Raw genomic sequence first — 15886 nt, 5'->3', positions numbered from 1 at the left:
CATAAGTACGGGCGTCGAAACTAGAACTCGGGTCCGGTCCCGCGCGACGACGGGTGGGGCAGAAGCGCACGGAACCTGCCCGTGGCCCTCTGGGAGTTGTAGTTCAGCGCCCGCCTGCGCAGGCGCAGTCCCGGCCAACGGCGGCCGTGGCATTTGTCCGGCCATCAGACAAGGGAATACGGCGTAGGAGAGCTTTGGGGCAGGGAGGCGAGACTAAGGCCGGCGGGGTCCGCGCAGCCGAACTCGGACTCCGAGCTCAGCAGCCAGGGCCCAGGGAGGAGGCCGGCCGAGCAAGGAAACGACCGGAAGTGCGCGCGCCGCCCTCTGGGAGATGTAGTTGGGCGTCCGCCTGCGCAGGCGCAGACCCTGCTGGTGGCGGCTGCGGCCTTTGTCTCGCGGTCCGGCTGGTAAGTGGGACTGGGGTCGCTGGAACGGAGGAGGCCGAGACGGGAGGGCATCCAGGGGTCTTACCGCGTGCGTCTGCGTAGAGTCCCTTTTCCTGCTTTGGGCCCGGGGCGGGTCGCTTCGGGGGCGGTGGGGGCGGGACCGAGTGGGCGGGGCCCGGTTTGGGGGTGGGGGTGTCTCCGGGTCCGAGAGGAGGAGTTGGGGCCAGGGTGGGGACCTGGCTTTGGCAAAAGAGGTGGGACCCTCCAGCTTCGGGGTAACAATCAGAGATCCTAGCGGGCCCGACCCTTCAGAGACTGGAGCCAACCTGGCCTGCATCCCTTCCTTGCTTGGGTGGGATGTTCGGGGTTCGGAGGGTGGGGAGGGCCGAGGCCCCACTGTCACCTCTGGAGCTTCTCAGGATGATGATGATGAGGGAGACCAAAAGCATAAGACTTTAATCCCAGCCGCCTGGGACCCAGAAAACAGACTCCTTATATTAAAGTCTTATTGAGCACTGACTTCAAGGTAGGGACCATCCAGTCTCCTTCATTAATTCAGCGAGCACATGTTTGGATGCTCTAAGGGCGAGGTCCTAGCCTATATCCAAGAGCCCGCAACATTGTTTCGGCCCCCAGAGTCTCCAGGGGAGTCAGGGAGATGATAAGAACCCCATCAACACATCACCGAACAAGATAACTGCCATCTTGGAAACTGCTGTGAAGACCACAGGGCACTAGTGGGATGAGACAGAATCAGAGTCATGAAGGAAAGGTTCAGAGAGACCAGGGAAATGCATACTGCCTTTGGCCTGAGTTTCATTTGGGGCACTGAGCCGGAGAGGAGTTTATGAACCACCATCAACAGGGCCTGCATGTCAAGCGAAGTAGATGCTCACTGAAGCAAGAGGCTTTCTTTCCAGCACCAGTGGTGTATACTTCTTGTGTTCACTTGTGCATCCTGCTGCCTGCCAGGCTCCATGTTCAGCCCTTTCCACACATTAATTCCTATAACCTCTGTTAGGTCACCACTCCCATTTTATGGGAGAGGAAAACTGAGGCACACAATGCCCAAAGACCCCATAACTGTCTAGCTTTCTGTCATGGTAACAGGAATAGTCATCACCCTATTGGGCAACTGGGGGTGTGCTCCTTGCCCATCGTGGCCCTCACTTTTCCTATTTGTGAAGTGGAGTAGGAAAATTTGAGGTCATCTGTCAACAACACCTGGAATAGCCCTGGGCACACAGTAGGTGCCGGGAAAATGCCAAGCTGAGGTTTCACTACTGTTGGGTTTGGCCCGGGTGCAGGGCTCCAGGCTCCCACAGCCACAGCCCCTCCTTCCCACACACAGATGCCAGGGTGTGGGGTTTCTGGCCACCACAGGCACTTGCCCGGTCTCTTTCCTCCCTTCTCCCCCCAGAACCACCTGCAGAGGAGCTGGCTGTTCCTGGAAGAGGCCAGAGGAGGAGGGAATGACTGCTGGGCTCCTCACTGCCGGGGCCCCGGTGAGTACACCACCACCCTCACACTCAGGCTTCCCAGGCCCTAGCCTCAGGTCCCGCCAGACTCATTCTGCTCTCAGGGCCTTCGCCCTTACTCTGCCCCCTGCCAGGAATGTGCTTTGTCCAGAGTCATCCTCTTGAGGTTCTCACACCTCACCGCCTCAGAGGGGATCTCCCTGAGTCCCTCAACTGCCCCGTTCTACTCTGGCAGACAGCATCCATCCCACTGATGTGTCTGGGACTTTCTCAACTCACTATCTCCATCCAGTCCCTTAGGCGACAGGTTTTTAGCACCTGCCATGGACTAGGTGCCCCCCAGGCCCTGTTCTAGAAATTGCAGGTGCAAGAACAGACAAGAGGAGCAAATCTTCACCATCCCCGTGGGGTCACAGTCCCTGTGAGGAACGTAAATGTGCCAAGTGACGTGCAGAGAAATGAGGTCCAGAAGAAGATGGGCTGGGCACCAGGCATTAACCAGCATAGCCCAGAAGGCCTCCCTGTGAAGTGGCCCCCAAACAGAGACCTGCAGGGGAAGGGGCAGTGAGGTCAAGGCCCACAGGAATCATGTTCCAGGCAGGGGAACAGCGTGAGCAAAGGCCTAGAGGTGGAACCACGCCAAGCATTTCCATGAAGGGCAGGCACACACAGGTAATGGGAAGACGGCGAACAGAGTCTCCTAGGCCACCTGTATGGGGCCTAGGGCCTTGGGAAGCAGTTCTGACCATTTTTGTCACACGCAAAGGCCCAGCGCACAGTAGGCACTCAGTGAACGGTGGAACAGTAAAAGTGCCAAACCCTGTGGTCAGCGCTGGACACATTTCACCCTATTCTACCCCCACATCAGCCCCATGAGGTGGCAGTGAGGAAACAGGCACGGACACAAGTCACAACCCTGAGGCCCCGCTGCTGGGAGTGGCTGAGCCCGGCCTCAGACTCCCTGCCCCCAGTGGGGCCTCCAGTGCTCAGCACATGTCTTGCTGCCTTCGTGGCCCTTGCAGACGTCTGCACGGCTGCCCCAGAAGCGCCCCTCCCATTTTCACTGGAGCACTGACCCCTCCTGGGATTTGAGTTTTGGCCAGCTCCCTGACCCTGCAGCTAGCACACAGGCACCATGAGGCCAGGCGCGTGTCTCATTTCCATGGCATCTGTGGTGCCCAGAACAGTGACCCTGTATTCAGTAAGTCTCTGCAGATAACCACTGAGACCTACTGAGTCTGGAAAATGTGGGGGAAATAGGGAAATTGGCAAAAGAAAGTTAAAACTTCCAAGTCTTCCGGCATGCCTGTCTGAATGGTGGCTCATACACTGTGTGCCAGGCCTGGGGTAAATGCATCACGTCAGTTCCTTCACTCCTTCCAACAGCCCTCTCAGGAAGTCCTCACCAACTTACGGATGAGGGGAGGAAGGCACTGAGCACTTTAAAAGATATACCTGAGGGGCGCCTGGGTAGCTCAGTCGATTGAGTGTCCAACTTTGCCTCAGGTCATGATCTCGCGGTTCGTGGTTTCAAGCCCTGTGTCGGGCTCTGTGCTGACAGCTCGGAGCCTGGAGCCTGCTTCGGATTCTGTCTCTCCCTCTCTCTCTGCCCCTCCCCCGCTCACACTCTGTCTCTCGCGCTCTGTCTCAAAAATAAGTAAACATTAAAGGATGTACCTGGGGTTGGAGTTTGAAGCGCTATTGTCTGGGTGCAGGGCCGGGTCTTGACAGTGCCACCCCCCACCCCAGATGCCTAGTTCATGCCTCACAGCTCCCTTCCTTTGGGAAGAGAAGCTTTAGCAGAGACAGATGCTGCCAGGTGGGCCAGGATCCAGTATTTGGGCACCCTGTGTCCCTCACCCCCCTCACATGGGGCAGTGACACGCAAAGGCCCTGGACTTTTCCTCTGCTCCCCGGCCATCCATAGCACGTGATTTGGTGAAATGACAGCTACCTTTGTGGAGGATGTCTGCCCCTGACCCTCAAGTCCCTTCAAGAAAATCATCAATTCTCCATCCAGTCGTGGAAGAAACTGGCCTTGTGTGGGAATTTCAGAAAACCCATGCAGGTGTGATCATGATGGGAAATGCCCCCAGAACCGCCCCACACCCCCAGAACCCACCATCAGCCTTTCTCCTTGAGGATCGTGTTTTTACCCCAGTGTTCAAAGGTCCAAAATTAAAGAGTAGGAAACAGTCTCCAGGGGTCCTGTCACTGGAAACCCCACATCCAGTTCATTTGCTTGTTCCCATCACCGCATTGGCCATTTTCTGTCTCCCCAGCCCCACTTTGTATTCAGCTCTGGTTAATGCACAGTGTAGATTTACAGGAGTGTGCAGCTTGGTGACTACAGGTACGGACACTAGTGGACATTCTGGTTGATGCGTGGGAGGCTTTCAGCCCCCCCCCCCCCCGGGGTTCCTTCATACCCCTCCCTCAGTCACCACCATTATGGCATCTCAGGGATCCTGTGTCTGCATGACTGGGTTATGTCCTCTTCTCTCCTCAGACCCCCTTTCCTCCAGCAGAACCCCCCAGTCCCACGGGAAAACCTGGCCCAAATCCTCAGACCTGAGAAAAATCAGCCTGGCTCATGTCCCTGTTCACCAGCTGCTCACGGTAGCAGCTATCACCGGGCTTGGCCTGGGTGAGGACATTTGCATGTGATGTTTCAGGAGCAAGTGACCTTTGAGGACGTGGTTGTGGACTTCACCCAGGAGGAGTGGGGGCAGCTGGAGCCCGCCCAGAGGACCCTGTACCGCGATGTGATGCTGGAGACCTTCAGACTCCTGGTCTCCGTGGGTAAGGCTACACTCGAACCCCCGCTGGTCTGCCCCCAGCACAGATTCTAGTTCTTCTGGGTCAAAAGTTGGGATAGGTCTAGGCCATAAAAGCAAACACCTAGAATGAGTTTTGGGCTTTAGAGACCCGATGTTTGGTTGCATGTTGCAGATCCCACTGAAAATGCTAGAAGCAGAAAATCATGAGGTAAGAGGGGAAGAGTGGGTGCCAAGGTAGACCTACCTGAGTCTTCCTGTGGTGCTGTCAGGAGCCCCCTCCCTCCCCACCTCCTCCCTCTACCTCACTCTGCCTCCATTTGCAGGTGGGCCTCTCTGATGGTAAGAAGAGAGCTGCCCAGGTGCCTCTTCCATGTCTGAGACCAGCGGAAAAGACCGGGCCTGTGTCCTGGGCACCCATGGAAGGCCCCTGGGTTGTCTTGGTGTGGTGGCCAGGTCCCCTCCACACTGGTCACTGTTGCCAGGGCGGACAGGAGAAGCAGCAGAGCCTGATTGGCCTGGGCTGAGTCACACATCCTCCCACAGCCAGGGGTGGGGGTCCTAAGGGGGCTACAACTGTGGCCTCTGGGACCTGCATCCGATTGAGTCTAGGAAGACTGAAGGTGGAGCAGATGGGGGGGCGGGAAGGGGTGGGGAACACAAATGTGTACTCTGCGGGTCTCCCCTTGGGCAAGACGCTGGCTCCTGAAGCCAGATGTTGTCTCCCTGCTGGAGCAGGAGGAACCATGAGCGGTAGACGACGGGGTTCCCAGAGGCGTGTGCGCAGTGAGGGGAGAGCCTTGCAGGGCTGGGAGGGCCCCAGTCACACCCTGGGCACTCTCCATGTCTGCTCTCACATTCTTCAGAGTAAATTGACTGTTCAGTTGTTGTTGTTTTAAATTTTTTTTTATGTTTATTTTTGAGAGAGAAACAGACAGAGTGTGAGTGGGGAAGGGGGCAGAGAAAGAGGGAGACACAGACTCCAAAGCAGGCTCCAGGCTCTGAGCAGTCCTCACAGAGCCCAACGCAGGGCCCGAACTCACGGACTACTAGATCATGACCTGAGCCAAAGTCGGACGCTTAACTGACTGAACCACCCAGGCGCCCCACTGCTCAGTCTTTTAGTAAATGTGCACCAAGCACCCGTTCTGCTGTGGCTGAGACCAAGCCCTCATCTTCACTGAATTTACGTTCTTGGTGAGGGAAGAGGCACACGATACATAAAGCAATAACTGCACAAGATGCTCACGGCACATGATGAGTGCTGAGGAAGTGAAGCAGTTCATGAGGCAGAGACCAGGGTTGTGGGGAGGACCTGAGCAGAGATGAGGCAACATGTGGCTGAAGCCTGAGTCATGAGAACAGTGCAGCCATGAAACAAGCTGGGAGGACAGGGTTCTGGGCAGCAGGAACAGCAAGTGCAAAGGCACCAGGGTGGGCAGCAGCCTACTCTCAATGCGTAACAAACTCGGCGGCCTCAGCAGTTTAAACCACAGAAGCATTTATGACTCATGTATCTGTGGGCCCATGGATCCAGTCTGGGCTTTTCCATGTGCCTGTGGGGCTCTGCTCTTCATACACCTTATCCAGCTCCTGAGACCAATACTGACTCTTTGGGCAGTGAGGCCATCCTGCCCACTGGCAGGCAGTCTCCCCTGGTGTCAGGCCCTGACCCTGTTTAAGCAACGGCCCATCGCCAGGGCCCAGAAAGAATGGCCGGCGTGTGGGAGGGGGTCAGGACAGAGTCTCCCCAGCAAAAGGGGTAACCAGCCCTTACCTAGAATATTAGCTTCGTATGGCTCCTCTAACAAATTGCCACAAACCTCATGGCTTAAAGCAACGCACATTATCTTACAGTCCAGAGGTCAGAAGTCCGAAGTGGGCATCTCTGTGCTACATTCCATGTGTGAGCAGGGCAGCGCTCCTCCCTTGGGGCCTGCAGAGAACCCAGCTCCTTTCACTTTCCAGCTTCCAGAGGTGCTCACATTCCTTGTCCGTCCGTCTCCCAACTGAGCACGGCCTTCAGGTCTCACGTCCCTCTGGCCGTGGCCCTCCTGCCTCTCTCGCACATTCCAGAACCCTTGTGGTTGCCTTGGGACCAACCGGGGTAATCTCAGAGGACTAGCTAATGTGCAAGGGTTAGCAGCCTCCGTTCCTCACTGGTTCCAGGAATTAGAACACAGACATCTTTGGGAGCCGCTATTTTGCCAGCCACACCTGGCTTGACCCCTCTTTTTTTTTTTTCCCCCCCTTAACACCTCACTGGAGCATAACCTAAATGGGCACAGTGCCCATATCACACCTTAGGGCCAGTCCGGTGTTGGGGTGGGGGCGGCATGCGCGAGGGCTCGGCTGTGCAGAAGGGGCTGGGTACCGGGGCAGGAAGTCCTGCCAGGAAGGAGCGGGGCAGGGTACGTTTGTTTGTTCGTCCCCCATGTCTGCTGGCCTCAGCTGAAGGCGTGGGTGCAGGGGTGACCCAGGTGGACAGAAGCCCTGCCCTCCGGGAACTCTCATATGGTGAGATGGACCCAGCAGAACAGATCCAAGTCCTCCCAGACAGCTCAGGTCATTTATCCATCCTCCGGCGATGCGCCTCTCAGCAGCCTCCAGTCTGGGGGAGCTGATGCGTTTCTTCACATCAGGGGCAGGTGGAACAGCAGCCAGAGACCGCCAAGCAGAAAGCGGACCTTGTCAGTGGGAGAGCTGGGGCAGAGGGAGAGCTGGGGCAGAGGGAGAGCTGGGCCGGGTGGTCCTTCACCTGTGAGACGGCTCTTCCTCCGTTGCCACCTGGTGCCATGGAGGCTGCTTTCACTGGGGCCTGGCCATCGCTCTGCTCCTTCCAGCCTGGGGCGTCTGTCCACAGCTTCCCTGGATGCCCTCTGTCTGCCTCGCATTGCCTCCCTGCCTCGTTCTCTGTGTTCCCCTTGCAAGCCCCACTCAGGCCCCTGCACCAGCTACCCCACCCCTGACCACTCTCAGAGCTTCCTCTCCTGCTTGCGTTCCTTCCCTGATTTGCAAAACTGTATTTTTAAATGGTTAAAGTCACTTGTGCCTTGAGCCTTTCAAAACCATCAGTTTTTTTTTTAATGTGTTTTGTTTTTTTTTTTTTTTTTTTTTTTTTTTTGAGAGAGAGAGACAGACCATGAGCGGGGTAGGGGCAGAGAGAGAGGGAGACACAGAATCTGAAGCAGGCTCCAGGCTCTGAGCTGTCAGCACAGAGCCCCACGCGGGCTCAAACTCACCAGCCATGAGATCATGACCTGAGCCGAAGTCGGACACAACTGACTGAGGCGCCCCCAAAACCATCAGTTTTATCCTTCCATCCGTCCACCCACCCAACCCAAACCCTTCCCCCCAAACAGAAATTAAGGAACATTTCCGGGTTTTTTTTCTTCCAGATTTGGAAACCAGACCCCAAACCAAAGTGTCCACCCCAACTCAAGACATCACTGAAGGAATACGTACCAGTGCCCTGACAGAAAGGTTCCTGTGGGATAGTCTGTGGTACTCAGAGGGTGATGATGCAGAGGGCTGCCGCGGACAGAGTGGAGAGAGCCATGTGGTGAAGACACCCATGCAGCAGCAGCAGCAGGGGGATGGGTTTGGGGGAAACTTCAGTCTGAGCCCCCGCTTCCCAACTCAGCCAATGACTCCAGAAAGGCAAGGCCTCCACATGCCGGGGACGCGCGGGGGGAGGGGGAAGCCAGACCCAGGGCTCCACGCCGAGCAGAAAACACACGCAAAAGCGAAGCCCTACGAATGTCAGGCGTGCGGCAAGGCCTTCGGTCACAGCTCGGCACTCCTCGAGCACCACCGAACGCACACGGGAGAGAGGCCTTACGAGTGTCCCGAATGCGGGAAAGGCTTCCGAAACAGCTCGGCGCTCACCAAACACCAGAGGATCCACACCGGCGAGAAACCTTACCGGTGCCCCCAGTGTGGGAAGACCTTCAACCAGATCGCCCCGCTGGTCCAGCACCAGAGGACCCACACGGGCGAGAAGCCGTACGAGTGCGGCGAGTGCGGCAAGGCCTTCAGCTTCCGCTCGTCCTTCAGCCAGCACGAGCGCACGCACACCGGGGAGAAGCCGTACGAGTGCGGCGAGTGCGGCAAGGCCTTCCGCCAGAGCATCCACCTCAGCCAGCACGTGCGGGTCCACACCGGGGAGAGGCCGTACCGCTGCGGGGACTGCGGCAAGGCCTTCGGCCACAGCTCGTCCCTGACCAAGCACCAGCGCATCCACACGGGCGAGAAGCCCTACGAGTGCCTGGAGTGCGGCAAGGCCTTCACGCAGATCACGCCGCTCGTGCAGCACCAGAGGACGCACACGGGCGAGCGGCCGTACGAGTGCGGCGACTGCGGCAAGGCCTTCAGCCAGAGCACGCTGCTCACCGAGCACCGCAGGATCCACACGGGCGAGCGGCCCTACGGCTGCAACGAGTGCGGGAAGACCTTCAGCCACAGCTCGTCCCTCAGCCAGCACGAGCGCACGCACACCGGGGAGAAGCCATACGAGTGCGGCCAGTGCGGCAAGGCCTTCCGCCAGAGCACGCACCTCACCCAGCACCAGAGGGTCCACACCGGGGAGAGGCCGTACGAGTGCGGCGACTGCGGCAAGGCCTTCGGCCACAGCTCGTCCCTGACCAAGCACCAGCGCATCCACACGGGCGAGAAGCCCTACGAGTGCCGCGAGTGCGGCCGGGCCTTCAGCCAGCTGGCCCCGCTCGTCCAGCACCAGAGGACGCACACGGGCGAGAAGCCGTACGAGTGTAACGCGTGCGGCAGGGCCTTCAGCCAGAGCTCCCTTCTCGTGGAACACCAGAGGATCCACACCAAGGAAAAGCCCTATGGCTGCAATGAGTGCGGAAAATCCTTCAGTCACAGCTCATCGCTCAGCCAGCACGAGCGCACGCACACTGGGGAGAAGCCCTACGAGTGTCAGGACTGTGGGAAATCGTTCAGGCAGAGCACGCACCTCACGCAGCACCGGCGGATCCACACGGGAGAGAAGCCATATGAGTGCAGGGACTGCGGGAAGGCCTTCACACACAGCTCATCCCTCACCAAGCACCAGAGAACTCATACTGGGTAGGCCCGCCTCACATTTGCTCGGACCTGGAAAAGCCTTAAGTCATAGCTCATCCCTTACCAGACTTGACCCCATCATTCCTAACGGAAACAATACAAATATATGCATACGCAAGCCTTCCCGCACCCTTAGAGAGGAATGACAAAAATGATTGTGGGAATACCGAGCTCTAGGTCATCCGTCCCCGGATATCGGTTTGTCCAAACAGTGGTAGGAAGTGTGGAGTTGAGGACCTTCAGTCATGAGTGACCCCTAATGCTACATCAGAGAACCTACAAAAGAGAAAAATGGGGGGTGTGGGGGAATGTAGTGGATCTGGGGATGGCTTCTGTCCAAGGATTCACACTATTCCAAACCAGAGGTTTGCAAAGTGGTGAGAAACCCGACAAATGCTTTTCATATGCAGGAACCACACGCAGAATTTATCATTATTGCACATTACGTTCTTTGGGGTGCTTATGAATGGTGCAAGGCGACTATGAATTTCTCTACCGGTGACTCACAGGCATTAGAAACACATGTTGAGGATTCACAAAAAGGAAGATTTTTTTTTTTCCTTTGTTAAGCCACCATCTTCTGAACAACAGCACCTCCACATCGGAACCTTATGTTTTGCAAGGTTTCTCTCTCTTGAGAAATGTACAAGTTAATCTTCTCTTGACTGTTTTTCATTGAGTCCCTTTCCCAGTGTTTTTTAAAAAGCTTTTGTTTTTTGTATAATATATCTTGAAGGTACATAGTATTAAACTGCGTCCTGAATTCACTAACAGCAGTCTCTCTGACAACCATGACACTTGGAATGGTGACTTGCCATCCTCATTAGAGCCCATATTTAAGTTACATTGGCTGGATTTGGTCACCAGCCATCAGGGTTATACCAGTTGGCTTGATTTTCCAATCACAATGCTGGGATATAAGCTTCCAGTTAACTTGAAATTTCTCCCTTGGGGGAGCGTATTTTAAATAGTCTTCCAATAGTCCTCACTATGCTTGTGGAATGCCTCTTCTCTTTTAAAGTTTTTTGTTTTTGTTTTTGGAATGTCATAGTCACTTAAAAGCCACTTAAGAAAACAGCAGTCTCCAGTAAAAATGCAAGCCACATTGGTAAATTTAAATATTGTAATAGTCCTATTTAAAAAGCAAGAAGAAGGGTGCCTGGGTGGCTCAGTCGGTTGAGTGTCTGACTCTGGTTTCGGCTCAGTTCATGGTCTCACAGTTGGTGGGATCGAGCCCCACATCGGGCTCTGGGCTGACAGCACAGAGCCTGCTTAGGATTCTCTCTCTCTGTCCCTCCCCCACGCATGCCCTCTTTCTCTCAAAATAAATAAATACATTTAAAAAATAAATAAAAAGCAAGCAACAGGTGAAATTAATATCTGTCCTTATATATCCCAAATGTTACCATTTCAACACATCAGTATGAAAAACCACTAATGAGATGTTTTGTTTGCTTTCTGTATACTAACTATAACTTCCAAATCCAGTTTCTTTTACATCTGCAGGACATCTCATTTGGCTGTGGCCTCCTTTCACATGCTCATTTGCCACACGTAGCTGGCCAGTGGCTATCCTGGACAGGACAGCTCAGCTTCGGTCCCTGGGCAGCTATTTTGTCCCCTCCTATTATTACACATATCCTCCTTTCCCTGTGCTTCTATCCTTGGGTAGGTAGCTTCTTGTTCTCAAGGAAACCAGGTTCCTACCCCTGAATCCAGTGTAGAAAATACGTCATCCCAATTGCGCATAGTTCAGACTCTCTAGGAATATAATTCTTAAGAGAACATTCATTACATTTGGAAACATGTTAAGGCTCCTCTATTCCAATGCAGTTCAGTAAAAATGGACCCCAACCACATGCTCTTCAGCAGCCCTCTGAAAATGCCAGGTCACTGACAAACTGAGTCATGCGAGCTCCTGCCATCACACTCAGTTCCTGCTCACCTGCCCCCACAAGGATACAAAAGGAAATACAGCACAGCAGTAGGAACCATAGGAGGTGCTCACACAGTGTCACTTATGCCCTACCTCCAGGAACGAAAAGGCTCCCTCCCTAGCAGTGCCACAGCAGTGACAGCAGTTGCAGAAGTTACACCCAGAGTGTCCGAAAAACTTCGGGGGTGAGTGCACTCCTGACTAGAGGGCCCAACTTACTTGGATAGTTGCTGATCTGTCTCAATTATTGACACAAAAGTTGAAGACCAACAAGGGAAAACGAACGGGGTGAACACAGGTTCGGAAGAGGCCATGCAGTTTACACCTTGCTCACAGGGACACATGTGCTTGGAATCCTGAGATGCCCCATGTAAGAAGTCCCAACTGGGTGCCTGGGTGGCTCAGTCAGTTAAGCATCTGACTTTGGCTCAGGTCATGATCTCGTGGTTCACGAGTTCCAGCCCCATGTCGGGCTCTGCGCTGACAGCTCAGAGGCTGGAGCCCGCTCTGGATTCTGCGCCTGCCTCTTTCTCTGCCCCTCCCCAACTGGTGCTTTGTCTCTCTCTCTCAAAAATACATAAACATTAAGAAAAAAAAACACATTCCCACCACCAGGAGGCCACCGTGTGGTCAGGATGTCCACGCCAGGTAAGCTCCATGTATGGGCTCCAGTGAGCAGTCCTAGCCCGCAAGCTTCCCAGCTGCATCAGGCGTGCAAGGGTGACTCAAACCCCACAGTTTTCAAGGTACCTCAGACTTCAAGTTCCCAGCCGAGGTCTCACACATGGTGAAGCAAAGACAAGCCATCCCTGCTGTGCCCTTTCCGAATTACTGATCCGCTGAATCTGTGAGCAAAACAAGATGGTAGTGTTTCATGGCCTTTCTTCTGCACACATGTGATGGAAGAGAAATTGCTGCTGCCTCCTTCTTACGAGATCAGTCCTGTGGGATGAGGGCCCGATGTTCATGACCTCATTTAACCCTAATTACCTCCCTGTAGGCCCTATCCCCAAATACAGTCACACTGAGGGTTAGGACTTAAGTGTATAAATTTGGGGTGAGGGGATACAATTCAATCTGTAACAGAAGGCATTTAAGCATCTTCTTGCCATTGAAATTTACTCCCATCTGGCCAGTTTTCCATTTATGGGATTTACCTTTTCCTAACCCTTTGACCATTCATCCTCGGCCACCCTATGGAAGTTAGCCATGAACTCCATTCCATTCTTAGTGCCTGTGCACCTCGGGCTCTCCCTAGCTCTCCAGGTGTCTTACGTCCATTCTGAGTCCTGGCTCAGGGCTCCATGATCTATACACTTTCCAGCCCTCCCAACTCCATTGGAGAGACCAAGGCCACCTTCTTGTGTTTCCCGATTGCTGCACCTTTCTCAATGGGCCACCCCTTTGGGTGGGAAACCCTCAGCACAGATCCAAAGCCCCTAAAACCTGAACCAACCCAGCTTCCTCTGAGATAAACAGTGGGAACATCTAGCCATATTTTGGTCTTTCTGTAGAATAAATCACCCATTTGTGTGTTCCACTATGTCTTGGTCAGGATGGTGATGGCAAGGGAACAGCAAACAAATCCTGACATCATTTCAGTAGGTTTGTTTTTTGTAGTGGTTTGAGAAAATCAATTCTGAAGTGATTTTTAGAGGTATTTTAGGACTTAGCGTTTTAAAAAATATTTTAGAGAGCACCTGTGAGGAAGGAAGAGGGTGGGGGGGAGGGATAATCTTAAGCAGGCTCCACGTTCAGTGCAGAGCCCACTGTAGGGCTCAATCTCACAACCCTGGGATCATGACCTGACTGAAATCAAGAGTCACACACTCAACTGAACCACCCAGGTGCCCCAGGACTTAGCATTTTTAAAAAAAATTTTAGGGGCGCCTGGGTGGCTCAGTCGGTTAAGCGTCCGACTTCAGCTCAGGTCATGATCTCGCGGTCCGTGAGTTCGAGCCCCGCGTCGGGCTCTGGGCTGATGGCTCAGAGCCTGGAGCCTGCTTCAGATTCTGTGTCTCACTCTCTCTGCCCCTCCCTCGTTCGTGCTCTGTCTCTCTCTGTCCCAAAAATAAATAAACGTTAAAAAAAAATTAAAAAAAAATTTTAATGTTGGGGTGCCTGGGTGGCTCAGTCGGTTAGGCGTCCGACTTCGGCTCAGGTCATGATCTCACAGCTTGTGAGTTCGAGCCCTATGTTGGGCTCTGTGCTGACAGCTCAGAGCCTGGAGCCTGTTTCAGATTCTGTGTCTCCCTCTCTCTCTGACCTTCTCCCATTCATGCTCTGTCTCTCTCTGTCTCAAAAATGAATAAACATTAAAAAAAATTTTTTTAATGCTTATTTATTTTTGAGACAGAGACAGAGTGCGAGTGGGAGAAGGGCAGAAAGAGGGAGACACAGAAAGAGGGAATCTGAAGCAGGCTGCAGGCTCCAAGCTGTCAGCATGGAGCCCGACATGGGGTTTGAACCCATGAACCACAAGATCATGACCTGAGCCAAACTTGGACACCCAACCCACTGAACCACTCAGGTGTCCCAGGTCTTAGCATATTAACAAATGTGTTGATTTTAGGATTCGCACTATTAACATAAAAATATAGGGGAGTAGTAGATTGAAAATGGAGGTATTGCTGTATATGTATGTGTATATGCATGCATACGGGCACACATACCTTTTTGTGTGTAGCTGTGTGTCTATTTTATGTGCCTATGGTTCCTAGCTCACCAGAAAATACCCTACTAGCAATGAATACACCTGCCACTCAGATTTGGTCTCAAAGAAGCCACACTAAAAAGAGCCAGTTCTTTGGAAATAGAGGAATGGCTGATCTCAGGGTACAAACAATTTGGGCTTGGAACATCTTACTAAAGAAAAAGGAATTGTTCAAACAATGATGGAGGGGCACCTGGGTGGGTCTGCTGGTTAAGAGTCCGACTTCAGCTCAGGTCATGATCTCTTGGTACAGGAGTTTGAGCCCCGCATTGGGCTCTGTGCTGACAGCTCGTAGCCTGGAGCCTACTTCACATTCTGGGACTCCCTATCTCTCTGCCCCTCCCCGGCTCACACTCTGTCTCTCGCTCTCTCAAAAATAAACATTTAAATAAAAAATTTTTTTAATCATGAAGGCATGTTACAGGGATGTAGGAGCCTTCTTGAAGGGACTCTCCCTGGCCACATCTGGGACAACCTGAGCACGAAAATTACCAAGGACAGCAATACGTAATAAAACTTGAAAAAACACTGAAAAAACAGGAATCCCTAAGTCCATCCTGATAGTAAAGACAAACAAATGGGAGAGAAAGGAGGGTGTTGGCTATGCAGCAGAATGCCCAGGGCTGGCTGGTAATGCCACAGATGGAGGGCTGGTGTCAGATAACCAGTATTTTGCAACCATTTGGTAAAAATCATCAATGGAGGATGCCCCTGGGGCTGGGGGGGAAGGGTGGCATTTTGGTGAGAAGCAGGGTATTTGCGTTATCTTAAAGCGTCTCCCCACAAATTAAGGGGGAAAAGTAACTCTAAGGTGGAGAAACTGGACAGCACTTTGAACAAAGGAATCATCACCAACAGTAGGAATGTGGACCTCAGGCACTCCCAGGTGTGTCCCAGGTGTGTGTATGGGGGGCAGGGGCCCATGATCATAGGCAAGCAAGGGAAGATGTTCACATAGGTAGGGGTTGGACGACTTTTATTATTTTCGTGTCTCTTCTACAAGTTTGAAATTATTTCCAAATAGAAATATGAAAATATAAACAAAAAAGGCATCGACATCTAGCTGTGCACTAAAGGAAACCTCAGATAGGAAACAAACAGGATAGAGAGCTGGGCTTTCTGATAATGAAGGACCCATCAGTGGCCCTGAAGCTGATGCAAGACGCACCCCCAGGGGTTACCCCTCTGTGGCAGGAGAGGCATGCTCATGGCTTAGGCTGGGAACAAGAGTTCAGAGAGCAAATATAAATATATACATATATGTGTGCGTGTGTGTGTGTGTGTGTGTGTGTGTGTGTGTGTGTGTATATATATATATATATATATATGTATTTAATTATTACCAGAGCCACACTCCGTTCAGGATGGGGGTGAGAGGGAGACAGGCAAAGAGGGTAACTGAGCTTGGTGACTGTAACAGAGACAGGCACCTCATACACAGTCCCAGACCCTTTCACGTGACTGAGGCCATGAGATCATGTCTCTCCAAGTACACGAGTGGAAGTGATGTG

General features: G+C 53.2%; 1 protein-coding gene and 1 long non-coding RNA gene across 3 annotated transcripts; both read left to right on the top strand.

Annotated features, from left to right (window-relative positions):
* Positions 1–112: 112 nt before the first annotated feature.
* Positions 113–10493, top strand: LOC111558083 (zinc finger protein 135). 2 transcript variants are annotated; one of them, XM_023245770.2, is made up of 4 exons: positions 113–407; positions 1807–1891; positions 4540–4666; positions 8040–10493. In XM_023245770.2, exons 2-4 carry the CDS (start codon positions 1859–1861, stop codon positions 9731–9733), a joined length of 1854 nt encoding a protein of 617 aa, XP_023101538.2. In that variant the 5' UTR covers positions 113–407; positions 1807–1858; the 3' UTR covers positions 9734–10493. The 2 variants fall into 2 exon arrangements, with proteins under 2 accessions (XP_023101538.2, XP_044901704.1); XM_045045769.1 differs by lacking the exon at positions 113–407 and adding an exon at positions 426–474.
* LOC123382204 lies at positions 4673–5527 on the top strand. Its single transcript, XR_006590234.1, has 2 exons — positions 4673–4852; positions 4968–5527. It is a non-coding gene; the product is annotated as an uncharacterized LOC123382204 (long non-coding RNA).
* Positions 10494–15886: the final 5393 nt, after the last annotated feature.

This window comes from Felis catus, chromosome E2, assembly GCF_018350175.1.
Source record: "Felis catus isolate Fca126 chromosome E2, F.catus_Fca126_mat1.0, whole genome shotgun sequence".
Lineage (NCBI taxonomy): Eukaryota > Metazoa > Chordata > Mammalia > Carnivora > Felidae > Felis > Felis catus.
The sequence above is the reverse complement of the archived record's forward strand: the minus strand, read 5'-3'. Positions and strand labels throughout refer to the sequence as shown.